This window comes from Drosophila simulans, chromosome 2L (genome assembly GCF_016746395.2).
Source record: "Drosophila simulans strain w501 chromosome 2L, Prin_Dsim_3.1, whole genome shotgun sequence".
In the NCBI taxonomy this organism is placed as follows: domain Eukaryota; kingdom Metazoa; phylum Arthropoda; class Insecta; order Diptera; family Drosophilidae; genus Drosophila; species Drosophila simulans.
The window spans coordinates 20,641,180-20,669,010 of NC_052520.2; the positions used below are offsets into that span (position 1 = coordinate 20,641,180).

Consider the following 27,831-nt stretch of genomic DNA (forward strand, 5'->3'; position numbering starts at 1 on the left):
CTCGGTTTATATAATGCACGGATAGAAAAGAATACATGCGATGATATTTTGACTCGTTTAATTGATGAGAATCCTCGCAAACATAATTAAATTAACCAAAAACTGTGAAATATTTCAGCGAAGTTGGATGGTTACGAATCAGAAGTGTTTTGGGTTGAAGTAACATTTTCACAAGCTCTTGAAATTGCTTCCCATTTTCCAGCACTTGACGAAAGAGCCTGAAATGGTTTTCCGATTTTTTTATGTGTGCTCCAAAAGAGTATATTAGTTGCAAGGTATTTTTCCCATTCGCCGGCATTCAACTCGATTGCTGCACTTCGCATTCTGCCGGGAAGAAGAAAGGGTCATGGATATTCAGTGCTATGGATGGATGGATGAGTGCTGGCATAGACGAATGGATGGATGGATGGATGCCTGGCTGGATGGCTGGTTGGATGCAAAAGTATAAAATTACCGAACGGCATTCCACACATTATGCAATGCGCGGATGTTGCCGCTGGTTGTTGCATGGCAGCGGCGCAGTCCTTTGAAATCACATAATAATGTGCAGCGCCCGCTGTCAGCTGGTGTTTTTATTGCAGATTATGAAGGCAAAACATAAAGCAGGAGCCGGCGCGGAGCGACGCGGCGCGGCGAACCAACATTGCCATGATTTGTATAATTGCAGTGCGAATAATTACATCAAAATCAACAATGCTGAGTGCGGAGGGCAGACAGACACAATAAAGGATTATGCTCTGTGATTGCCAGTGTTCCGTTTTGCGTTCGGTTCGCAACAAATGTTCTTATTTATGCGCTTGAAAAAGTTTTTAATTGATTTAATAAGTAATGCGATTAATGCCGAACAATATGCGATAGCAGAGAGATACTCGTATCTACATATCCACATGGCCGTAGCATGGACAGTAGCGCACTTCTATCGGAGACCTCAAGAGCACGGTGATTTGCTTTTCCTGGTCGTTCGTTTACTGATTTGTGGCATTTGATATCGGGGGTCTTTGAAAAGCTTTTAATTATGTGTTCGACTCTTGAATTTGCGATGTATTCGAGCTTTGACGGCTTACTTCTAATGAATGGCCCGATTGATTGGCGGGGATTATGCGACTCGGGCAGGAATCCGGGAATCCGTTGACCTGACAACCGCTTTCCACCCTTTATAAATGGGCTCCCATTTGGTGGTTTTCACCTAGAGTTTCTGCTAACTAGATGTAAACAACCTTCCACATTTGTAGCCCCGAGATAAGCAGTTGGAGAAAGGACAGAAAGGACAGATAAGACAGATAAGATCTGTCCATTTATCATTTTTCCCATTTATGTTTATTTTGCGATGCTCCCCTGTTAAGCCCTGAAAAATTGCAGCACCAAGGCGAGCAGAATCGCCAAGGAGGCGTGTGAAAAGCGACCTCACAATGGCCCAGAGCTGCGGCCCTGATTGCTCCCCTCCGTTCGGATTGCCCATGACAAAGTAATGACAGTTTACAGCAGATGAAATAAACAAATGACCAATGCCCATCGGAGCATCTGGGCATCTGAGCTGAGTTGTGCGGGATGATTGGTGTTGGCGACTGTCAAAGAAACTCTGAGCTGCACTCGCAAAAAAAAGCAACTGCATTCGCACGGTCTTACATTTCGTGTATTTGCAGCTCATTAACGAAATGAGATTCTTAGTATCGCACTGACCTCTATATATTGGCTCGCCTTAATTATTCCATAATTCAATTTTGGGGACTTGGCATCATTTTTTCGAGTGCCAAACGAATTGCTCAAGTACTTTACTCCGAGTTGGAAGCCAAAGCTGATCTCGAGCTTCGTTTCATTTGTTTGTTCGCAGCAGTTAAATGAAATGGCAAGTAGAAGGCGGGCCAGTGGGCACTGGGGGTTGTCGATGGACGGACGGGTGGCTGGGATGTTCCTGGGGGTGACAGTGACTGACTATCATTACGCATTTATTGTTGCTGCCCAGCGCCATTGTGTTGGTCAAGATGCTCGTATGGGAAGAATCCCCAGATGACGACGGCGAGGAGGACGACGATGATGATAATGACGATAGGAACAGACGTTCGTTGCCTGGTGGCCGATGGGTGTGAATTTAATAAAGCCCCCATAAATACACACATGTGTGAGCGGGTGTACAAAGGCCGCCATGGCAACAGCCCTCCATATCCATCCACCTCTTAATGTGCAACAACTATTTTCAATTATTGCCAATCAAATGTTGCATTCAATCGATGTTTATTTGCAGCAGAGGCGACCTCATTATGAGGTTGCCTCTCAGCCTGCGGGTTACAAGACCCCAGTGGGTGGGGGGTTTGGGGTCGATTGGTCCTTTTCGGGGCATGAGGCGTTGCCTAAGAGCCATGTAATTAGTTTGCAAGTGAGTGTCAGGATTAATCTTTGAGTGTGTGTTTGATTGTCGCCACTTCACATGAGACTCTCTCTACCGCACAGATACACACACTCTCGTTAATGCAGCCAAATTGGAGATGCGTGCGTGATGGAAATATTAATCGTGTCATTGCGATTTGTGCGTGCTGCAAGCGCTAATTAAAAACAGACATCCCAGAGATATTTGTGTTAATTTAATTGTGTTTTTAAATTATCAAGAACATGATTGAATCGCAATCGACGCAAGCAGATTTCCCCATGTTCACAAGCAAAACTTGTTCGTAAATAGTTAGTGGAAAATTATTTAATGGGAAAAACCCTCACTTGTACAGCTATAGTGAAATAGTTCTCATCTCGATTGTCTGTGCGTATGTATCTGGCCAAAGAAAGTGCGTAGCGCACATGTTAATTGAAGGGAGTGCAAACACAGCAGAAACTCAGGCACCGAGATGCCGCTTCAAAAAGGAAAGAGATGGCAAAGGGAGCAGAGCGAGAGACAACCATATAGGTGATGAATACTTCAATGGCCATGCCATTACGACCGCCAACGAAGCCTGCAACAATGCAGCATCAGTAATCAGCCCTTTGAAGAGCTATGATGGGCTTTTGCGATACCTGATATCCCGGGTGGGGAGGAGTAATAATTGTTATTTAATTAACTAGTCGATTCCCATGCTTCAAAGTCCATTGAAGGTTTGGCTATTTAGGGAACCCATTTCAATTAAAGCTGAGATTATAACGGATCAAGTGCAACAGTGAAGATAATAATGCTATTTTTCAAGTTTAAAAGTAAAAAGTTATACCTAATAAAAATAGCCATTGCTTGCAACCACCATTGGAACTTTAATGCAATAATATGGTGTTCTTACATAACTCTTCTTTATACGAACCACAAATTCTCGGGTTCGCATGGAACAATCACCAGCCACAAGGAAGCCAACGTCCATCTAATTAGGTTATGTTTGATTATTGTAATATGGCCGATCCACCGCTCCGACTCCTTGTACTTCTTCATGTGCCCGACCCTATCTCCAGAGATTCTCGGGTCAATTCCATGGCCGACCCCAGAGCTCAACCCGAGCGAAATTGGAACCGCCAATGGAATTTAATCAAGTTTTATTTGCACTAGTCCGAGGTCCCTGGGCAGCGCAGATGAGCAATGAGAGCACATCAGCAATAAAATCTGCCATATGTGTGTGTTTCTGCTACAGTGGGAACCCGTAGGAAACGTACACTTGTCGTTCACTACTTCAGTGGGAATTTTAAAAGTGACTTTGTACGCATTGAAAATGACTTTTAATTTAGTTTGCCTGCCTCTGCAAACAATTGTATCTTATTAAATTGTGTCAGTACTTGTGCTAATAAAATCACAGTTCGATTTCTAGAGGTTGAACTGTATATATTCGAGTATCTGTGTGGCAAGTACACCAGCATGTGTGAGTATTGATTGTCATAATTAAACGCTGCTGCTGTTGTGCAATTTCCCTGACCATCACGTATCTTTCCCCACTTTCCCCATGTTTTCCTTTCTTGCTCTCGCTGTTGCTGTTGCTCCTGCCCCTCGTGCTCCACCAGTTTGTCTGAGTTTTGTAACTGCGCTTTAAAAGTTTGTTGATTGAATGCAGCGCTGCACAATTGTTGCGAAAGGGCAGCCATAAAGTGGCCTTATACAAACACAATCCCACCTATAAGTCCACTCCCTCATGTCTTTTTCCTTTACACCCACACGAGCAGTTTTATAGCCATTCTTTTGTATACTCTGTGGATTAGTTCTTCATTGTTTAGTTGGCAGCGTGGCGCTCTGCAGATAGCTGACAGCCCAGAGAGAAATGCCAAGAAATGCATTGCAACTTATCAGGGCGGAGAATACCAAATACCGAATACTGAATAGAGGGGCAGATGTGTGCAGAATGTGAGGAGATGGTTGGGTGTGTGGAGCTCCAGAGATGCACAGAAAGCGAAAGAATGCACTACATGCTCAAAGGTAACATTCAAACTGAACTTTCTGTACCGCACCTAATGTTTCCGAAATATTAATAATATTAATATATATAGAACTCTTTCGACTGGCATGAAATTGTGGAGAACCTTGAATATTTCAAAAGCTTACAGCTTTCGGTGTTTTTTTTTTAGTGCATCATTTCCATTGCAGCTGCTAAGTAGTTCTGGGGGCGTGGCAAAATGCATAGCTAACTAGCTGGGTGAAGCTAGCTGGCTGAAGCTCACTTAAGCAGCTCAAGTCGAAATAGATTTCGGGTGCCATGAATAAAATATCTCAGTTAAGAGCTCACAGCTCGGCACGTGTGCGCGTTTGATAAAGAGCAGGTTTGCTATATTGTGCATGTGCAAAGATTTCAGGTTTCTGCTAAATACCTATTGCTGAATTACTCACTTTTGTGATTAGCTAGCTCGGCGAATGCTGCAGTATTTATAATCTTAGTCATTGAGACATCAAATGCGGCACGTGATGTTTGCTTGTTATTAAATAACAACAAATAGTAATAAAATCACACCTAGACCTCAATCGCCTTGCTCGATTTAAATCGGCATCACCTCAACGAAAGGTTCCTCTTTCTAATCTAAACCACTTTTGATTCCGCATACAATGCCTGCGCCATTCACTCGACATTTTCATTTAGTCCAGCACTCCAGGGGCATATTAAAGCGTCGGCCTTCGACAGCATTTTCGACATTTTCACTTAGTTATTACATTTTATTTGCTTATTTATGGGCTGCTTTCACGCTGTCCGCTCCACTTTGGGTTCCTTAGTTCCTTCCATTCCCCGCCTTTCATGTCAATTGTCGGCACATCGGTTGGCCATTGACAAATATTACAAGTCCACCCCCTGGGCAGTTGTACTTCGCAGTCTGGGCACCACCCCCGCCAAGAGTTGTTATGATTATATTGTGTGCGACATTGTCAGAGGCCGTTTCCATACCCACAACACGTACACTTCTCCATCGCCAGTCGTATAATATGATATTTGCATGAAATTACATGGACAACGCTGATCAGGGGATGTGATGAGGGGGTTGGAGATGGGGGATTGGGGATTGGGGGCTGGAGGTCGGAAGGCGTGGCACAGGCCCTTTGGGTTATTAACATGCTCCAGAGATTAGACCGACGCCGGCAATGATGACAACACTTGATTTCTTTTCCGTTTACTCAGGACTCAGACTCGCCTTGCAATTCGCAGCAAACACTTGGGAAAAAGCCAGCTTATCAATCAGAAATTGAAATTATTTTTTATTTATGTATTGAGATAATAATATATAATTTCTTCCACTTTCCGATTTTTGTGCTTGACTTATAAACATTTAAATTTAATGCATGTTTTTGCACAGTGTATCCCTTCCCTTCCTTTTTTTTGTGCTAATCAGCGCAAATATCCAAAATACAAAAGCCAAATCGAAAGTAAAAGCAGAAATCAGTGAAAGAATGAAAGAAAGGAACTCCTCAAAAGAGCTTCCAGCTCAGACAACCTTCTAACCGCCGCCGCCCATTTTATTGCCCACCCCGAAGCCAAAAAGACGTCAATCAAGGAGGGAAAAAAATTTGATATGCCTTCTGGGTTTTGTGTTGATTTTTTGGTGGGGTTTTTGGGATTATCGATTTGTTCTCTGCTCGCCTGTAAACTGATATTTGGCATTTGAAATGCGAGCAATTTTGTGTATTTCCTTCTTTGTCAATCGGCAGGGGAAGTTTTTTCTGTGATGTATGATAAACTTCAGGCGGCAGCCGTCTGCGGCTGGATTAGCCGCTCAACGATTTAAGTGATTGTATATCTTACAGATATACGATTTCGACGAACAAGTGGCGAGATTTAATAGCTCGGGCCAAAGCAAGTGGCACACACTCAGGTGAACTGCGGATGGTAGATTTCGGTGCGGTGGTCTGAAATCAGAAGTCCCCATCTCTGTGGCCCGAGTTTGTCCTTACAGTTTAAAGTGATTTGTGGCGCTCGGAGTGGCTAAGAAAGTTTCCTTTCGCCTATTCCCATTCCCACTCTGTCTGTCGGTGTGTGTCTCACTTTATTTCGCTTGGCTGGAGGTTTTTATGGCTGTGCAGTTGGCAGTTTTAGCCGGGAAACGGATCAACTTCTCTGGAATCTGGTAGCAATTGCGGAATTACACTTTGATTAACAAATGCTAATGTTGTTTCTATGTTTCATTGTTTAGATGGGCTTTGACTTGCGAGCCTCACTTGACTTTATTGAATGCAATTGTTTGGAAACTTTTGTGGATAAAGTTGTTGTTCAACTGCAATTGGAGACGATTGATTTATATGCGACAATATTTCAAGATTGTGATGCTAAATGTCTTTGGGTAAACGGCTCTTTTAACGACTTTTTAGGGATATCGGCTCCTTATTTCGATTAATTTAAAAGAAAAAAATAATGATAAGCACTTCCTGACTCTGGGATATGTAATTAAAACTGCATTAAATCGTCCTGATACTTTTGAATTACCTCTATCATTTTAATGAATCCCAACTGAAGCGAAAAGGTCAAGCTGCGGAGATTTTCATTATCAAATACCTATTTTATCCTTTACCCTTGGATTGCCATATCCTTAGCCTAATTTTAATGTGGATATCCCTCTGTTTGGATAACATTCCCAATGACCTTTTGCAGAACTTGTGCCCGCCGCTGCCGTCAGTAATTAAAATCTGTCCAAAGCCTTGCAATTACACCCCAAAAATAAAACCAATGGCTAACCCCTCGCCGTGAATAAAGGCAAAATACATATTACAATGTATACCAACCTTGAGCCTTGAGTGTGGAAGGATCTGGCCTGCTTAGTGGGGGCAAGGAGGCGCCAGGAGTTCGGCACACAAAGCAATTAGCAGAAAGGGACGCATGACAGGACGAAGGGTTTCGGTTCCAGCTGGAGAAGTGAAACGGACTTGTCTGTAAAAAGAGAGCAAGGTAAAATATTTGCATTAGCTGGGGTATAAATAAATGAAATATACAGATGTGTCCAGAATAATAGCCGGTGGTAAGCGATTCAGTGAAAAAGTGTTTAAGCGGAGAGTGGTGCTCTCTTGTGTTTAAAATTAAGTTCGATTCTAATGAGTTTAAAGGCCTTATTATTGACCGGGACCTACTTTCAAGCTCTATGCGAAGTGGATACTAATTTTTCGAGCCCTGCTGTTTGCCTAGCAGGAAAGCAAGAAAGGACCTGGCTGCGAGAGGTAGAAATCCTTTTTTAATTTCCTTACGCGCCGTAATTGTAATTTGTATCAGAACTGTTTGCCCGGGCTAAATAAAGTTATAAAAGCATAAAGAGAGCGCCCAAACACGCTATTTGGCAGAGGATACTGTTGAAAATCTGGAGTGCGTTTCTGCTGCACATAAAATTTCATTGATTACATTTGTTTGCCGTTTGCCAGTTGGGCGTTAAATGCCCTGGAGTGGGTGTGTTGTTCCCCCAAAACCAAAGGACCGAGTGTGTGTGTGTGTGTGTCTAGGATCGCTTCCTGTTTACACAGCCAAGACCTAGGGTCCTGGCACACGCGAACCCCGGGCACAAACACACCGATTTCATGGCCAGGCCACGAGAAATACTTAACAAATAAAACGGCGGTAATATATCTTTGTTGCGGATGGGGGAAAATACCTAGAATTATGTGCGCCTAGAAATATTTAAAACGCTATTTATATGCTAATAGCAGCGAACACACAAATTCAGGGAAATGGAAACACCCCGAACTGCAATAGAAACCCGAAAAGCGAACGGCGAGGGCGGTGGTGCAGTGGAATTTCCTTCTTTTTTATTTAATTCCAACCAAACCGAAAACAGTTTTCACTAAATCCTCATTAATTAGTAGCATTTAGGGCGGCATTTTTCTGCGCTCTCGTTTGTGGGAACCACGCCCACCGCCCCCGCTTAACAGCCCAGCGATGCGGCAGCATTAAAGCTACTTAGCATTAGGACCAAAGCCAGGCACAGTGGGCCCCAGCCCGACGAACCGTCAGCCAGGCCAGTCGGCAGCAGGTGTTGAAAACCGGCCAATGACATTACTCAGCACTTTGGGTGCCCGAAAGAGCCCAATGATGCATGAAATGAACAGGTGTCTGCGTTATTCATTGGGCTTACCCAACCATTGATGTATATTGAATGGGGAGAAGAGGACCATCCAAAGTCTTTAAAGAACATAAATCAGTTAAGGCTAATTTTGCCACATCGAAAAGTTCTCCTATGCCAGTAAAAGTTATTCGAGTGCGTTGAGGAAAATACAAAAAGTTTGATGCGCTAAGTGAGTGAACGAATTTTGTATAATTTAAGTGAATTAAAAGAAGTTTTTGCTGTTAAAGGGGGACAAAGCCTCTGAATAGAAATAACTCTTGGTCGGTATTTGTTACATTACGCTGTATAATATTTTTCATTCCATAAGTTTGCACATAATACTCGCCGTGTATTTATTTTTCGTATGAACTTCAAAAAAGTAATTTCGAATAAATACTGATCCCACTGTGCCAGCGCCAGTTTTAGCAACACCCAAAAATGTAGGCAACACAAAAAATAAACACTCAAAGCTGGTGCAAAACAGGAGGGAAAACATTTCATATAAACCATCAGGGGAACTCTGCCCTTTATGCGACTATACAACAACGACCATGCAACAACAACTATGCAACAACAAGAGCAACTACAGGGCAGTGCGCGTACAACATAAAACGACAGCGACTAAGACAACACTACAAATACCATCGGACCGTCGAGCGACGAGGCATTTGCCTGCATTTAATAACGTTTAGCCTGTGTGAAAACAGAAAAAGAATATTTGGAAATAAAAAAGAAAAGGGAAAAGGAAAAGCGAGCGGAGAACAAACAAAAACAGAGTTTTTCAAATTGTATGGGAAAATCGGGGAAAAAGGGAAAATTCCTATCCCCATTGCCGAGACACGGGACCGTGCAACGCATTAATTTCATTCACACTTTGAAAAAATATCTACATACATATATTTAAGGCAAATATGCAATAACGGCGTGTCGGAAACAATAATATTTGTCTAGGAACCCGAGCATCGTTCGGATGAAAGAAGGAAAACCGGGCAGACCCACCAGCAGCCATACATGATGACACTGCACATCCTGCAGTCGTTGGGCATTCTGGGGTTAAGGGTAATATGAAAAAGAAGCACGCGCAACATGGAAAAGAAAAAAAGAAAAGGGCCTAAAAAATAAAAGATCCCGGATCGTGTTGGCCAACAATGAGGAACCATAATAATAATTGCTCAAATATGATGGCTGCCATATATGGTAGTACCTTGAAAGCAAAAGGCATTCCACTTTTTTAAATCCTGATTCTTTAAAATGTGTCAGCAATGCACATGCGACATAAAAATAGGCATAAATATACTTAAAATATTACTTATGTATATATGAGACCATTTAGAGCAAGATGAGGCTTCAACATCTCGTTCAACCATTTCCGTAAAATGTGACCGAAGCAACGGCAATCCTTCCGAGGCCATTTGATGACCTTCCCCCCAAACAAATCGCAGCCAAATGCCGATAAATCCCCTCAGCACACCCCGTTTTTTGTGTGCTACCCGATACTAGATATTGAAAATATCCCAATGCCCATGCTGCCCAGTGGCAGCTGCAACTGCTGAGCTCTGAGCAAACAAAGGAGCGTGGTGGCTGGGGCTTTGTGCATTTGTCTCGCGTTGCCTTGATCCCAGACCCATTACATTAGGGAGCCATCCCCATGTATACACACAGTAGCCACCTTAACGGTAGCACAGATCCCAAACGAGCTAAAAAAGAGGAACTGGGAGAAAAACGAGTGGTGTCACGGTGCTTGGGACTTTTCAATGTGTAAAACTACCTGTCGCTGGGCTGTGTGATTGGGTTTGGGTTCGGGGCAGTGTATTCCATTCCATTCCATTCAAACTGCCGGATTTCGGCCTCGCGTTGAGCTGGGCAAAACTATCTTTTAACACGCACAACGCATTATACGAGCACCTCGCATGCACACGTCGTCGCTGGTGCCACGTCAGTACAGTAGAACCATGCCAGAACAACCAGGACCCGGTCGGAAAGACGGGTTGGGTGGTTGTCCCAGTCAACGTATTTCCCGGGTGTTTTCCAGCCGCGCCGCCACCTGAATTTCATTCCTGCGATTTCCCCAACCACCACTAGATACACCGCCTCCCCTTGATTTTCCCGCTTTTCCGACCGCCGCTTTCCACTTCTTGCTGTTTGCCGGCGACATTTGTCGGCTGCTCCCGCTCCGCTCTGTTGCCTCTGCGTGGCGTTTCCCACTTCTGTGGCGATACTCTGGAAAGGGGTATTCTTTTTGCAACAAGGATGGTGCTGTGAAGAGTTGGTATTATAGAAAAACGTGTACTTTTCAATAAGCTTGTATTGAATGGAAAATACTTTGAAACAGTTAGTCTCTCAGAGTATTTTATTGATTGCTTTTTAACGATCTTAAAGATAGACTTGCGATTGTACTATTTTTAAAAATCTTTTCAAAACTAAGTATGGAAGCCGGAAAATCTGGTTGTTGTTACTTATGCAAATACTTTCAGAATGCGAAAGTGCCTATGGAACGAACTCACAAACTAACTTGCCCACACTTTCAGTTCTTTCTTTTAACACGGTATAGTTCAGTTTAGGTTTGGCCTGGGCTTTGTTCGCATTTGCGTTGGCTTTTCCTTTCAGTTTTTATTTCTGCTAAGTGAAATGTGCAGTAACCCGCACACCGAACCCAAATCGGAGGACACAGAGAGCGATGTGGAAAAATATTCCGGCTGGAGCAGCAGTCGTCGCAGTTTCGTGGCTGGCTGTTCCTTAAATAAATTTAGCTTAGTTTTGAATGGTTTTTGCACTTGAGAGGTTTATATTTTGCACTGCGCCCTTCTGTCTGAATGTGCGATTCTGTGCTGTGTGTGCGAGAGACATTCGAGAATTAGATTTGCATCAGTTGAGTTGGCGTAAATGCATTTCGGGGGCTATGGGGTAATCTCGGTGTGGCAGCAGCATATTTACGCCTCAACTCGTTCTACTCAATTGCCGGGGCGTGTGGAAATGCGTTCGCACTGTTTGAGCGATTCCTTTGGCTTGAAACCCGTGCACCGAACAGAAAAGCATTTATCTAGCGTAGTTTAAACGACAGCAACTATGGGATACTGAATGATTTAAGCTGCTTCACGAAGCGTTTTTAAAGATTGGAAAATTACCTTCTACCATTGGCATACAAAATAAATGTAGAAAGAAATAATAATAATAAATAATACTAGTTGTATAATATAATAAGCCCAACTGTATCTAATACGTTTTCTTGGAAATTTAAGAAATACTTTACTTATTTTTCTAGGTGCCCTCCTAAACTTCTAACATTTTTCTTGACTTTGAATCGCACCGAAGTTTTGGTCTAAACGAAATGCAATACTTTTACTGAGTTTAGAACTTTTAAAATGGATTCTCGGACGACCAAACTTTAAGTGAATCTTTAACCTGTTTATTGCCCCATTTCGCGCACTGAGATACATTCGTATCTGGATATCTTTATGCGGAACTGATGCCTGCAATGACAAATTGCCTAAGCAGTGGCAGCAGAAACTTCAAGCTCGGTGCCACGAAATGTTGCAATTTATGCAAAGAAATGCAGCAACCAAGTTGCCAGCCCCGCCCCATCGCCCATCTGTGTGGCTACTTTTTATGCTGCCGCAAACAATTCAGATTGTATTTTTTCCTTTTTTGCTTTCGCCGCTGTTGAATGTTGGCCATAAATTGTTGCACACAGTGCGTTTCGTTTGGTTTGGTTTCGTTTCGTTTTGCAGTTTGCAATTCGCAGTTTTGCAGCATATTTCAGTGAGATGCCCTTTGTTGCAGCTACAGGGCTTTCATTCGCCGTCGTTGTTTATGCTTTCCATTTTATACTCATACATAAATACATGTTGTGCAGTGTACATGCATAACTATACATAGTACATATGTACACGTGCTGCATGGCTGAAGTAATTCATAAACAGGCAACTTGGGTGGCACTCGCGTCGCAGGCCCAAGGCAGAAGAAATAAATACGTAGAGTAATGTTTAAGTCTACAAAAACCGTACTGAATTTTACTGATTGAACGACTAAGTCTTGCGATGCAGAATGTTAACGAATATTTTATCATTGAATAATCTAAATAGCTTTTTCTTTATAAAATTGATAACGATTCAAGCCAATTGAGTCCGGATTAATTGGACGAACAAAATGAGATATTTTTCTTAGTTATTAGGCAAATTTAATATTCGTTACCGTGAGAGTAACAGATAGAAGAGCGAGTAGGATCAGATCAGGATTATTAATCGAGTCTATCTGTCCGCCTGTCTGTCCGTCCGTATGAACGTCGTGATCTCGAGGTCGAGAAATCTAGAAATATAGAAGACTAAGCATGCATTCATGTATGTTTCAAAACGCTGTCACGCCCACTCTAACGCCCACAAAGCGCAAGAATCTGTTTTATATGATTATACTATTCTTCTCCCTAAATTCTATCTAGCCATTCTACTCGAACTAGCTGAATAGCGGGAGCTTCTTATTTTCTAAAACTTAGTACAAATACTTAAATTAGGACCTGACCTGGGCGAAAAGCGAACAACAGTCTATATAGAGGAGAATCCGCGGCTTGGAGGCTCTACTTCGTTCAATCCACACGAGAAAACCCCACGGAACTAACAACTCCCCGGAGAGTATTTATGCGGCAGGCCGGACGGCAGACATATATGTATTTCTTTTAACATTGCCGTTTCCACTTTCAGCGTGCGTTAACTTTTCTGCAGCACTGTGCGAAGAGTTTCTAGCAGCAGTTGCCAGCATTCCCATAGTCATCGTCATCGGCAGCGGCGTCGTCAGTCAGCGGCAAATATTTTGCATCTTTTGTCTATCTTTTGTAATAAATAGCCCCTTCCTTCATGATTGTGTAATTTGAGACGCAGTGCGCCATGAGTTGAATGCGTGTGTGTCAGGTAGCCGAAGGAAAGTTCTTTTCTTATATTCATCACACTCATCAAAAGCCGCAGTAACCTTCTTTTGTACTCTTCCTCAAGAATGGGTATTGCAAATCGATAGGAATAGTGAAAATACAAGGAATTCGATGTTCAGTTTGCACTCTATTTACATTTTAGGGTACTACTCAGTCGACGAGGCTTTTTCGACTTCAGAGGCCATCATTTTCCCTGAGTCTTTTATTATTATTTGATGGTGGAACGTTGGCGGCGGCCTGTCAAACTCCATTTGCATTTGCCAAAACGTTGTCGAAAATTGTTTCTCCTCGTCTAGCGACCAGTGAGAAAAGAAAAAAGGAGGATGCGGACGGAGATGGCGCACTATAGTCATCCATCCATCTATTTGCCTAATATATCTTCATAGTCGCCGGTTTATGGCCTGCTTGGTCCGTCTATAGCTATCTGCCAGCGGAATCTGCCGCCCCTCCCACATTTCTTCCTCCTTGCCACCACCCAGTGCATCACGGCTTCTTCTGTCATCGTCTGTCTGCCAAACGGTTGAGATTGTAATTTTTTCGAGTTCTCGAGCTTCCGTATACTAATGCGACCGACAGCCTCGGACTCGGACCCTGCGCCTCCTTTTCAACTCCACTGATTTCTGTCTGCTTTGTTTGTGCTTCATATTTACGACTGGTCCAGTCGCAGGAGGATGGAATCTGGCACTGGGGCGACTGAGGCACTGTGCGAAAATTGCTACAAAAATAGTAATGTTGAATTTCGACGTAGAAGAATTGATTTCATAGGGCGAAGGTCCTATTTCTTAGTCATAGCTTCAAAAACTTATTCAAATTTTTATTTTCATGGTCAGCTCGTTCAACAGTCACGCCCAAAAAATTTTACTTTTATTAAAATTTATTTTTTCCTTTCCAATTCCCAACTTCTGTCGACTAAGGGGTATCTGGTAGTCGAGAAACACGTATTTGGCTTGTTTCAACTGTGTTTTCCAGGCAAAGCACACATTCGCACACTCGGCGAAACGAGTATCTGATGCCCCCATCTTTTAAACGACAGCGGCGGCAATTCCTCAAGTGTTTGGCTGCCACGGCCGCTGGTCGCTCCACTTGAAAATTTGGCATCAAATGTCAGCGTCAGCCTTTGTCGTTAGCATTTGATTTTCACTAGTTCCCGGCTCGGTCCGTTCCCACCCTCGAGTTGTCTGTCCATTGGATTTAAATGAGTTTTTCAAATACTTGTGCACGTACGTACTACGGTAGTCGGCGGCATCATCAACAACTTTCTTTTATTCCTTTATCTTCTGGCACGCACTGACATTTCCTCTATATAGCCCACCACTATTCCGGATCGTATTCAAACTTCATGCCCCAAACGCAGCACAGAAAACTCAACTCTAACTCCGGCTCTCAATTCAATTCATGCTCTGTCATTTTTAATGAATCACTTAATTGTCGTCCGAGTTGGGTGGACTTGAGTTCTCGAGTGTTTTCAAGGGATCTGGGATCTGGGATGGGGTTGGATTTGGAATTGGAATTGGAATAGAAGAGTGGGAATTGAGGGAGGAGGAGTCTTCACAGGCTGCCAAAACAGTCGAGAAATACGAGAAGCAAAGATGTTTCGCTTGAAGTGAAGTCGCAACGATCCGAATAGTCGAGATTTGATGAGGGATATTTTCTGGATTGCGATGTTTTTCTGATCTGCACGCTCCTTTGACGGCTGAAGTTGATTGGCAGGCGACTGAAATGGAGATCTGTGAACTGGTTGTACATAGTGGTGCTGCTATATTAACGAAACTTCTTCCTGAAGTACGTATACAGCACTCCCATACTTGTACATTTTTTATTATGTATTGAACTACTTATTTAATTTGCATAGCCTTGCAGTTCGTATGCAAATGATTTATAATGCCACTACTGAGTATATAACCAAACGCTCTGAGCCCAGGTCAATTACGCATTTTAAAAAGATTTTTATGACACTCGCTTACTGCAAAGCAATTAAAATTCCATTTGCAAGCTGTAAATAGCCGAGTTATTTGTAAAGCATAAACAACGGAATCGTAAAGCGCTGACATGTTTTATTTCCATAGCTGGAGCTACTCCTTCACAATCAACACCTTTTCAGCACTAAATGTACACTCCAGACCAATTCGACTAGCCCATAAAAATTCCGAAAAGAAACTCCAAACAGAATGTGAGTTCCCGAAAAAATCCCATTCCCCAGGGAGGACATTGCAACTCCATCAAAACGGTTCGCACAACATGGAATTACTCATAAAAGTGCGACCCCAAAACAAAAAATAAGAGAAAAAAGGAACAAGTACGTATGGTACACCCGAGTAGAAGTGAAGTGTCTCGTGGCTGTCGTTTCACGTCAACATCTCTCTGGGCCGCATCCTCCGTTTGATGGCATTGGTACTGGTGCTGGTACTGGGAAGTTGAAAGTGTTTTTACCCATTTTTGGCAGGGAGTCACCACTCTTTGGCACCTCGCCTCGTTGTTGCCGGCGGCTTCTAACAAATTTAAATGGTTTTCAACTTAATTTTGGGTCCCAGTTATCATGGCCCAGTGTGTGCTTCCTATCAAGACAACTGGATTTTCTACACGTGCAATGTGCCCCTGAAATATCTCTTATCTACACTTTTTGGATACTCCATTTTGAAATGGAAAATACAACTTGATCATTTGGCTAGAGTTAAAAAATGAACTTTGATTCAATGACGAAATATCATCAGATTTATTTCCCAGTTTTTTCGACTGTAAATCTCCTTCGAAAAGCATAAACAAATGAAATGAGGCACGTAAGTATATATCAACGAAGCGCGGAGGAACATAGAAACTCGATGAGGGCGGCTTTCCTGGCCGCGGAGGCATCTTCATCATTTTCCACGCATGATTCGGCATAAAATTTCGTTCACACCATTTAATTTTGGGGCGTCGGGACGAGACAGTGGGAATGTGTTCCGAATTTAGAAAAAGACATGGGAATGGGAGTGTGCTTATTGTTGACATTTTGGCTCAACACTCCTGGCACACGCATCAGCAAATCGTGTGAGTTATAGTCGTTGGATATCGAATGGGAAGAAGGCTCCTCGTCGCTCCTCCGTATTTATGGAGAACGAGATGGGATCGTAACAGACATATGGGCATGACACTCATTCCGCTGAGGTCGGCCGCTAATTAAGTGCAGCCGAACATGACTTTTTATAACTCAGATTTATGTTGATTTTATGGCCGCCCAACTCAGAGGGACCATCCACTCGAGGACGGTTTTTGGGGCTTCCACGCCTTCTGCTTGGCTTGAGATCAATCAGCGAGGCGATATATTTGATATGTAATTAAGAGTAACGTAACTGTTTATACATCTCCGCAACCTTGGACCCGCGGTGCACTTCTAAGGTCCGCATTTCGTCGTACTGCAATGAAATTTGATTGAGTTTTACAGCCCCCATTCCAACAGACTTGCATGTGATTAGAAAATGCATCTTCAACCAGCATCTACATAGAGTAAACGGTGGGAACTCAGTGGGGCACGAATAACAAAAATCTAGAACCGTAGCCACAACTTTTCCGTGCGGTTTTGATTAAGTCTACACACATTTCTGTTTGTTCAACTTTCTTCTGCTGGTTTTCTACTTTTTGTTGCCACTATTGATTTTTTAATTAGCATTATACAGAATATTTTGGTAGCACCGCTGTCAAATATGACAACTGAAAGTCCACACATTCCATTAGGCTGACAAAACTCAAGGGCAAAGTTCTCGGCTACTTTATAAATAAAATAAATTAGAAAGCATAATTTATGTAAATGTTTGTATTTCAAATTACTAAATGTTTTGTTGCAAATCCATATTTATTATAAATTACAGTGAGATTTCATTTTTAGGGTTGAAAATATAGCGAAATCGATTGTGCAAATTGTATATCGAATAGCAAGAGCTCTCTTTATTTATGATTACAAATTTGATTCGCATTGTTTATGAATACATTAATATATTCATCACTCCGAGGAAATGTCAGAAATTTCACCCTCTACCGAACAATTTTGTTTTGATTCACCCATTCAATTTGAGAAGGCAAATGCAATGGCAAATGCCCAATTCGCTTCAGTTCACTCTGTCGCGCTTTAAGCGACCGATTTAATTCCAATTTAATTCGAGCCTAATCCAAGGCGCCAGCCAAGAAAGAAGCATTTCCCAGGCATAATCCTCTGCGCTGCCCTACTTAGTATAATTTGAAAACTTTAAGCAGCAACTTTTTACCAGCGCATGCAGCTGTGACGCGATTGCTCCGAGGCAGGGGTACGTGGGTGGTAATCAGCGTTGCGTGGTAGCAAAGAAATATTTTACATTATTTAATAAATATTTAGCACGTTTGAGCTGTGTTACGAAGAGATTTACTTCGAGAAAAATGTATCACAAATGTAATGTATTTATTTTGTCATATAATATTAAAACACTTATTGTCTTTTGAGCTTGCAGCTAATTCGCTAGTAAATAGCTAGACACTCATCACTGTTGGTAAGAAATGTTTTAGTCCGTAATTGTATCTGGCCAAAGTTGTGGACACTGGAAGGATCATCTTGGGTCCGTGGGCCAGTTTATGCCTACGGTTATCACATCATTATTCAAGCATCAACTGCTGGTTTTTCTCCTCTGCTTGAATTTTTTCCTCCATTTTCCCTCGTTTTCCGGGGGCCTTTCTCAAAGCCAAAACTTAAGTTAAGCCACTTGAGCGACATTGTTGAAATCGGTAATTTGCCTGCTGCCCCGTCTCCCGATTCGATTCTCGTTTCCCTGGCTCCCCGGCTCCTCGCCGACCATAAAAAACGCGACGAGCGGCTGGCAAAGACGGCTAACGACTTGAAAATCCTTATTAATCACGGACAGTCGCAGGTCCGGTCGGCCTCCTCCTGCTCGTGGCCATAAAAAGTCAATGCTGCCACTGATAAGCAAACGGGCGACATGGCCAACGAACGCAGCAGAGCAACAGAGCAACAGAGCAACGCCAAATAAAGCGAGGCAGACCAGATATCTTGTGTCTTCTACCAACTCCGATCCCGGTCCCGCCACAGCTCATTTTCAATTAATTAATCCAACAGCATTCCAGCACTATTATCTTGGCATATCTCAAATATTTCCTTTAATTACGCCAAGCGAACGAAAGGCCGGGCAGCAGCAGGAGTGTTGGCCGCAACAACAAAAATCTGACACCTCTAACAATCAATACATCATCATAAGTGCGGCATGCAAAATAAGCGAAGAAAAAGCCACAAAAAATAAAGGAGTACGGATAAATAAGTAACAGACACGCACACACAATTACAGGCACGATCCCAAGGACTGGGCCACTCCATCTTCCCCTTCTAATGTAAAAAAAATTTATGCCATTCAAAATTAGCAAAGTGTTATCTAAACGCATAAATTACATGCACGTACAGTGCAAAAGTGGGTGGCGGGGGGGTCCAATGGGCTGCATGCAAATTGCCAGCGAGCCTCCTCACATGGTTCCACAGGATATATACATACACATACACACATATAGATGCTGTATGTGTGCTAGTGCGATAAGTTGAAAGACATTTTGCTGAAGAAGCTGCCACAGCAGCCAACTAGTTACTATGTGTACAGAAGGGGTCAACAAAATAGCAGCAACTCTGAGCAACTACGTATTAGTTTGGTTTGTATCGTACTTAAAAAACTAGAGCCTGAAACTATATTAGCTTATGTTACGTTCAATATATTGTTTTGTGAGCATTTGCCTACCATTTAATAGGTAGATAGTATGATTCGTTTCTTCCTATAAATGCAACCCCACCTGTATGTTGCGTCTGTGCTTGTGCGGCAATGCGGCATAAACGATGCCAACAACTGATTGTGACGTGAACTAAGCTCGTAATGAAAGCATATATACAAGTCGGCCAGGAAAGGCCAGAACTGAACGGAATATAGCCAAACTGCGCTGGATAGAAAAGAAGAAAGGAGAGGAGACTTGGTCGAGCGCAAAGATTGCCAATAGTCCCAGCCTCCATCGTCCATCCGCCATCTCCGCTGGTTCTCTTGACCAAGATGACAACGTGGCCATGGCTTTGGCGTCACTGGCGCTGCATTGGCCAATTGCCTGTCGCCGTCATGTGAAGAAGTGCTGCAAAGCTTGAGTCATGCTCAGGCACAGTGGGGCCAAGTGCAGATCTCATCTAGTCCCGATAAAAAATCTACTTCATTGAAAAATTGCCAATGTATAAAAAATAATAACCTAATTTAAGAATAATTAACTATAAAAAATAATAAAAAGTGTTATTATCAATCGTAAACATTATTAGATAGTATAAGAACCTTTTCAAAAGCTATACCACATACAAGTTCTAACCAGTTAAAACAACATGGAAGGCCAATTGTATAGTATAAGACACCCAGTTGCAACCACTGTGGCCCACGCAACCGCGCAGTTCTTTAACTGCCTGCAAAGCAATCTCCCAACGGAGCAGCAGTCCTCCAAAGACCAAGCCAAACCAAACCGAAATGCCGCATGGACTCCATAGACTGGGAGTCCCAACTCTGGTCTGGACTTGGACTGCGAAAAACGATTCGGGATTCGCGACTCTTGCGATGGCACGACTGTGGCGAAATAAGATATAAGCACGACATAAATGGTACTTTATATCTGCAAGATATTGTTTCTCCAACCATACACACAAGGTTTATGATTTTCTCTAGATATTTTGTCATCTTTATTATCAGAGCGCGCCGGAGAGGAAGTTGTGGAGTCGAAGGAGAAATACAGGTAATGGCGTAAAGTAACCAAATAAGCTCAAAGCAGCTGAAGATGCGGCTAACCGGTGTCATGGGAAAAGGCCAATGGCAGGAAAATGAATAAATACGAGCGCAAGAACAAGGATGCCTGATGCATTGAATGCCAGACGCAGAAGCAGAAACTGAACCTGAACCTGAAGCCGAAGCATAAGCTGAAGAAGAGCAGAGCACACCAGTGCTAAAGGCCAGGTGAGTGTCAGCCCGAAAGGCAGGAAGCAACTGCAACACTTGACCAGCAGACGTCTTGCGATTCTGCAGACGACACCACAATGGAAATGGCACTGGCCAATGGGAATGGGAATGGGAATGGCAACGGGAATAGAAATAGGAGCAGTTGCGTACCTTACACTTGACCACTCCACTTTGCAGCTAGGTTTCAGCTGGGCCAGGTTACTCCCTTCCTCCTCGAGGTGCGTCTTATTTATGGTTTGGTCCCCCACATAAACAACATTATTTGCCACCCCACACCAACTCGACCCTGTCATAAACTAGTTTCACACACATCTATATCTCTATGTGCAGAGAAAAAATATCTACATAGACGTTTGTAAGTTTGGAGCAATATTGAAGAATGTGTTCAAGAGAAACGATTTGTGAAATTAAAACATAATAAACCTCCTAGATCTTTCGGTTGGAAAAAAGCTAGTTCTTAAAGGTTTGAAGATAGTACTCTTCAACGAGATACATGCAATATATTATCTTTTCACGCCACAAATAGAACATTTTCAAAGTTTTCCAAACTAATTCTTTTCTGTGTACACCTCTCTTGCGAACACTTCGTCTTGGAACTATATTAATGCGTGAGCACACACAACTTGGCTACCAAGCTCAATGCCTCCACCCCACGATCCCCATCTCCTCGGAGGGTTTTTCTGTACGTATAGATATACCTATATATATATAACAAAAGGCGCCGTCCAGGGCATTGAGGCTTCGCTTCTTTGTTGTTGACTTAGGCCCACGCCAAGAGGCAGAAAGCCTTCTTCTTCCTAGAGTCCGGCATAAAAAACCACAAAAACCAGAGCTGGCATATTGCCGCTATTGTCTTTTATAGTTTCCTGGAACATTTGCCGCTTTGGCTTCCATCTCGGGCCACAGCAGCACCACCATTCCATACCATACCATTCCATAGCATTCCGCACCACCACCGCCGTTAGTGTGGTGCAATACTTGTGCCCCAGAGCTTTCCCTGTGGTTATTTCAACAGTGCCTCGTGTGTTATACGTCTTCGCGGTTGCCATCGGAACAGTTGGGCCCGAATCTACTGCCGTATTCTTTAAATATGATTTAAAACTTTACCGCAGCCATTTGCCAACTGTAATGTGACCCAGTTAGGGGTGGACTGTGGGTCGAGTTAGTGGTAGGGCTATTGTATGAGAAAGTTAAGAGAAAAGTTTTTTAAGGCAAAGCGAACATATCTTTGTCAACTTTGAAATCTTCTTCGCAATTTACAAACAATATTCTATCATTTTAAAACAGCAAATAAATTAGCCTAACTATAAAGCATAGGCATTTGTGGCACTGATTTTAAATTGTGCATCAAAAACGTATCCCATATAAAAACAGCATGACGAACTGATTTAATTTCCTCTAACTAAAACTCCCACATGGCATACACTTTTTTATTCAATTCCAATTTCGAAGAGATCTATATGCCCATATGCACAGGTATTTGAAAGTGTCGTCTTTTGGTTTTATGCGAAATTGAAAACCGATAAAATCCAAGAGCGACTTCCAGGGCAGCAGGACAGTTGGGAAAATATATAGATGTTTTATGCCAATAGGCTAAATCGTATTTCCCATTAGAGCACAGTGGGCTTCCTCGCTTTTACTAGCTCCATTCATCTGCAATCATAAACTGCGCAATGGGGTGGCGCAGCTTAAACTCAATCTGCTCGGGGAGTCTAGTTTAATGCGGCACATCAAAACTTAACGACAACACCTACTCCAGTTTGTTTTATGGCCACAAAATGAAACAAAAGACCGACTCGGATTCGCTGGCTAGCTGCTGGTGCTACTGCCGTGGAACCATGCCAAATGGCAAATACGGACGGGAGCTCATAATTTTACACAATTGTTGCCCCCAAAACTTATGAAACATGCATGTCCGTCGACACCCCGAAAAAAACTAAAAGCAACAAATTACGACAGCACCAAAGGCACTTGAACCGATGCGGCACACACAAAAAACTGAAACTGCGGAAGAAAGAGAAACAATACTTAAGAGGGTATCATTAAAAAAGCACAAACCCTAAAAACAGAAAAACCCAAGACCAAGACCCACGAATCTCGCTCCCAAGTTGAGTAAACGCTGCAGCAGCGGCGTAACGAATTTTTATTTGGCTTTTTTCTGGCCAAAGAGCAGCTGCCGCCGTGATCCGAAAAAGGGGAAAATCTCAGGAGAAGAAAAGGCAGATAATACAGTTGATAATAATCCCCAGCAATGTAACTCAATCTCTGCTTCTAAACCCCGGCCAATGGGATACGAAAGCGGGCAGGATGCACGGAGCACATACATCGCTGAAGCTCACCAGAAGAAATAAATATGGGTATTGGGTATTGTTTCTCCCGAAGCGAATACAAAATATGTTATAAGAAATTTTCAAACTTAAGGATAGACTCCTTGAGAGATCAAAATAACAAAAAGCCCATTACTTCCTTTGTTATTAATAGATGTAACTTTTTGCTTTACCGGACAACTAATGCAGCACATTGTCAATGTAATGTTATCATAAGGTATAGGAAATGAGTTTACTTTTCCTGCTCCAAAAATGTAAGCGATTTAGAATCTAGTAACTTCCCAGAAGCGTATCAGAGTCACCACACTCAATCCCAGAAATAACTGAGATCCCAGCAATGCGCAAAATAACGTGCATGAATGATGAAATGCAGCGAAGGCTGCCAAGAAGCGGCGCTCAGCAAAGATGCAGCGGCACGGGTAAGAAAAGAGCAGAATAAAGCTGAGGCAGGGGCGGAGCAAGCGGGGGACTTTGACTGGCTTTGGGACAATGGTGCGGCCTGCTATTAACGTCCAGCGCACACATGAAACAAGATATTTGTACCAGGACCCGATGAAGTATACTTCTTCGTGGCTCTTAAGTCGATGCTATTATTGCCTGTAAGACTTCGCCTTGGACTTCTTCTTGGCCTTAAACTGGCACTGGGACTCCGACCTGGGTTGCGACCGAGGCTCGGGACTGAGGGTCTGAGGCAGGAGGCTCTTGCAAGACAGCGGAACGGGTTTGTCAGTTTGAGTTTGACTCCTCGCAGGCCGGCCAGTTTTCGTGATGCACTGCGAGAAGAGCAAACACGAAGTGCATTCCAATTCTTTGAATTTCATTTATATTCTCATGTATGGAAGGAAGTGTTTTAAAACTAACTTGAATCTACAAGAATCTCATGTATGAAAGGAAGAGTTTTAAAGCGAACTTGAATCTACTAGTGTGCTGCGAACATTAGAAACTATATTTCGATTCCAACTCAAATTAAACAAATATACTATTATTATTTTTCCCACTGTAATGATGGCACTCTGGGTGCTGCCTTCCCGCAGTTTCATTTCGGGCCTCCTTGCCGCTGCTGGCTCGCCGACTTGTGTTCATCTTTGCCTTCGTTTTTCGAATTTTTTGTTTCTGGTTCTTCTCGGCTATACCAATATACAACGAAACGACACACGCTGCATGCGGTGGGGTCCGTGGTGCGATACTCGGACCAAAAACTCGAAACCGAGGACCCAAGACCGGACCAGGGGATCTTCGATGGACCGGTGTGAGTAATAGGCGGCGTTGCCGTTGTAGTAAATGAGCTTACCAGGTGATACCAAAACACAAAAGAAATTATAGTAATCAAATCATTTTTATGTTAAATTATGATCGACAGCAGGCAGGCGATGCGGCGCGGTGCGGTGCGATCCGATGGCAACGATGGGAAGAGGGTCTTCTGTGTTCATTGTATCTTTGAGATACAAAACTGCATGATGGCCCGTGCAGTCAGTCGTAGTGGGTTTTTAATGAAACTTTATACTAAATAGCAAATTGTTGTTGGCTCTTGTCTTTTGGCTTTATGTGATGTGTGCAGCGCGGTTGGTCGGTCGGTTGTTCGCTGGTGTTGCGCAGCTCTAGCCATGGCTAATTATCTTTTGGATTGCAACAAGTTTATTAATGTTTATGTGCTGGTGTATAGAGCGCCTGGCTTCGTGGCTAAAATTTATTGTTGCACTGCTTCATTGAGGCGCGGCGGCTGTGGCAGCGCGATTTTTAAAAGGTTTCAATGAACATTTATTATGATTGCAGGCCGGTCCCATAGTCCCCGGGTTGCAAGCTTCAAGCTTCAAGTCCCTGGTATCTGCTCCCTGGTCCCTGTTCCCCCGATCTTCGGATTTGCTCTGGAGGCGAGCCTTTGGCTAATAATAAACATGTATACATAGTTGTTGTTGGCTAATATATCAACATTCTGGGCCCCAACAAAATAAATGCTCATGTGTTCCCGATCTCCTTTGCCCAAAGTCTGCACTTTGCCAGTGTTTATTCATTGTGCCAAATCCATAAATCATAGGAATTATGTTTATTCGACTGGGAACACCCAGCAAGTGCAGTTTCAGTTGCAGTTTTTCTTAATGAAAATGTTTAAATAAAAGCCCACTCAGTGTGTGCAAAATAAATCAATGGAAATAATAGAGAAGAGGACACATGCACATAATCCGGATGCCGTTCTGAGTGGATTTTAATTAAATTTGGTTTATGTGTTTGTGATTTAGAGCGCGGCAAACATGAAAAGGATTTTTTATTCGTTCTCACATATTTTTTTTTTGATGACACATGCATGCAGTTTCAACAGCAATCAGTCAATTAAATGCGAGCTTCACCGATTGCCATTCATGGCAAATAGGTTAAAATATCTTTGAGTTATTACTCTCGAGGAGAGAGTGTTGAATGTTGATTGGTAGTGCGAGAAACTTAATTGCAGCTCAGAATCCGAAGATTGAATCTTAAGATTGTTGAGAGGGGATAAACCCGGATTTATTTCATTACCATGACAATTACCAAAGGCAAAAGCCAAATGGCATCAAAAATTATTAACTAATAAAAAATAACAAGTTAACTATAAAATAACACTCAACAATTCAACCCAGCAGACCTCTTAATTAAATATTATTTAGTCATCTAACGAGCTAGCTTTTATCACACAGCATAATAAATTAATTTGCCAAAATGGCTGATGAATTTCACATGACATAGAAAACACACAAAACCTTGACATCCAATAGACCAGATCCAAGTCGCATAAATTTTAAATTGATTTCCGCACACACGCAAACACTTTTGACTTGAGGCTGGAAAAATCCGTTCGAGCACTTACATCTGCAAATAGAGAGGGAAAATGGGAAACTTAATTAGTTAAATTCACAAACAAAGGCAAACACAAACAGAGGCAAGCAGAAATGAATGAAAAAGAGACTCCGGAGCCAGTTAGCAGATGAAGACAAATAAAAGTGAAGTGGAGTCAAGTCGAGTCCACTGTCAGGTGGAAAAGTGAGGTAAGCTGCAGATATCGGCTGGGGATAAGGACCAGACCAGCGCCAACCAAACCAAACCAAACCAAGCCGGGCAGAACGAGACCAAAGATGCCCAAGATACCCGGGTGTTGTGTGAATCCCCCAGAGAGTGAAGTGCAAAAGGATGCAAGCCGTCACGTAGTTCTTTGGCATGTGACGTCACACACACACACACACACTCGCACACACAATCGCAGACATTTTAATGGCTAATTAAATTGAAACAGAGCAATGCTTTTTCCACAGCCACCCAGGCATCTGTATCCCATTTTATTCCTTCTTTCCCAACGACACAATTACAAATTGCCTTTCACAGCTGCAATAGTTGTGCTTGGAAATGGTAAATGGCAAATGGTCCGGGATCTTGAAATAGTAAGAGGGCGCTAAAGATAATGAATCGAATGACAGGAATCCCAACTCATTACGTAAAGAGCTCAGGTGCAGCGGAATTTTCATTTAATGCACAAGTAAAAAATGCATGTCGTTAATGAACTCTGTAGAAGTGATATTATGTGGTTGGAAATAAAACATAAATGCTATCCAAAATCTATTGCCGCTTTGTAGAACATCATCCACAATAAACATGCACAGACGTAAGATAAAATAATCCTAATGATTCATAATTTTAACGAGTCATTCATAAATTCTGCTCTTGATACTTCCCAGTTTATTAAGTTAAATCATTTCAGAGCCATAAAAGTGATTTTCCCCACAAACACGCATTCAGAAGCACACACACACAGAAGAACGACGAAATAATCAATACATTGTTAACTTTATTATGTAGGCTATAGAGTGAATATCGAATTAAACTGACCAAAAAAAGAGCGGGGTTAAACGTGTGGCGGTTCATCTTCAAAGTGAATAAATCGAAATGTGTCGGGTTCCTCGCCTCCAATAGCTGCCAAATTGTTTCCCAAGAAGCGTATCTCAGTGTTGCCTTTTTCTGGTTTTTGGACAACAGGAAATCGCTGGCAGCCTCCGAATTTTCGGACAACGCTTTTCGGTAGATTCTAATACAGTATGCTAACACCTTCACCGCGCTCAACGGCAACTCTGCCGTATTCCTAATCTCCTCGGGTCTCTGCTGTATCTCCTGGACATGTGAGAAATGTTGCGCATGTTCGGACAACTTTTGCACGATAATTAAATATTTTTAATTGCTGCCATGCACAGAATGCTGCCGCCGCTGCATTCAGCAGCACTGAGGCAGCTTTGCAGAGGAGCAAAAATTATTTCCATAAAAGTGCAAATCATTAAATCTTTAGCCGCAGGAACATAGCTCTAATATTTGCCACAACCATTCGAGCGCATGTATCTACCAGATGCAGAATGTTTCTTTCCTCTTTATTCCTCTTTTTTATTTCTTCCTCTACAGCTTTTCCACAAATCTGGCTTGCATTTTCGGATATACCAGAGATTTAGTGGCTTGGAGGAGTGGACAGAATTAAGGCGCAGTCGCAGTGGCAATGCCACACAGTGCTGTTAGTATAGCTTTTTTCGAGTTGAGCCTGAGTTCATCCAAAGGTGAAAGCAACACGGCAGAATAGTAGTATGTGTGTATAACATGTATTTAACAATAATGTTAACAAATATTATGCACCTAAAATGTAGGAATGCGAAAAGTGCAATTCAGATATGGCAACAATATATTACACCAATATTAATGAAGGAAATCAAATTTGTTTAATAATTGACTAATGTTTTAAGAAGTCGCTTGGAAATGTTTGCACTCAGATTTAGCGGCTTTTCTAGTATAATATATGCCAGGCAGCACCGTTTGCCAACAGAAAAAAGCAACAAAATTCATGGAGCCGCAGCAGAAGTAGAACTTTGTGTGAGTTGGTTTGTTTGTTTGGCGCTGCCATAAAGCTGAAGCCAGTTTTGTTTTTAAGCATACATCGCACACAGACGAAGATCCCCTCTTAACCCCTACTTCATGCTTAACCCCCCACTACCCACTCCAGTGCCGACTCGCTCGTATGGCTTCCTTGCCGGTGCAGTTGCAGTTGCAGTTCCAGTCAGAGTTGCACTTAATGCATTTTTCAGTAGATGTTTTTTCATGAAAATATTTCGTGAAATTATAACGTGGCGTTCTGTGGCTGCCCTCCTCCCTA

The 27,831-nt window shown here is 42.5% G+C and overlaps 1 protein-coding gene across 5 annotated transcripts in view; it reads right to left on the bottom strand.

Moving 5' to 3' along the window:
- The window catches only part of LOC27208407, a 73,071-nt gene that overhangs the window by 15,560 nt on the left and 29,680 nt on the right, over positions 1 to 27,831 (bottom strand). For 2 of the 5 annotated variants that reach the window (XM_039291260.1, XM_039291259.1), the window contains exons 3-4: positions 25,412 to 25,520; positions 7,151 to 7,295 (exon numbers count right to left, since the gene is read on the bottom strand). The exons of 2 other annotated variants lie outside the window; for them this stretch is intronic. In XM_039291260.1, the coding sequence (XP_039147194.1) occupies positions 7,151 to 7,295; positions 25,412 to 25,444 (178 nt within the window). In that variant the 5' untranslated portion in view covers positions 25,445 to 25,520. The remainder of the gene's footprint in view (positions 1 to 7,150; positions 7,296 to 25,411; positions 25,521 to 27,831) is intronic. One more of the 5 variants, XM_039291258.2, reaches the window with a different exon arrangement.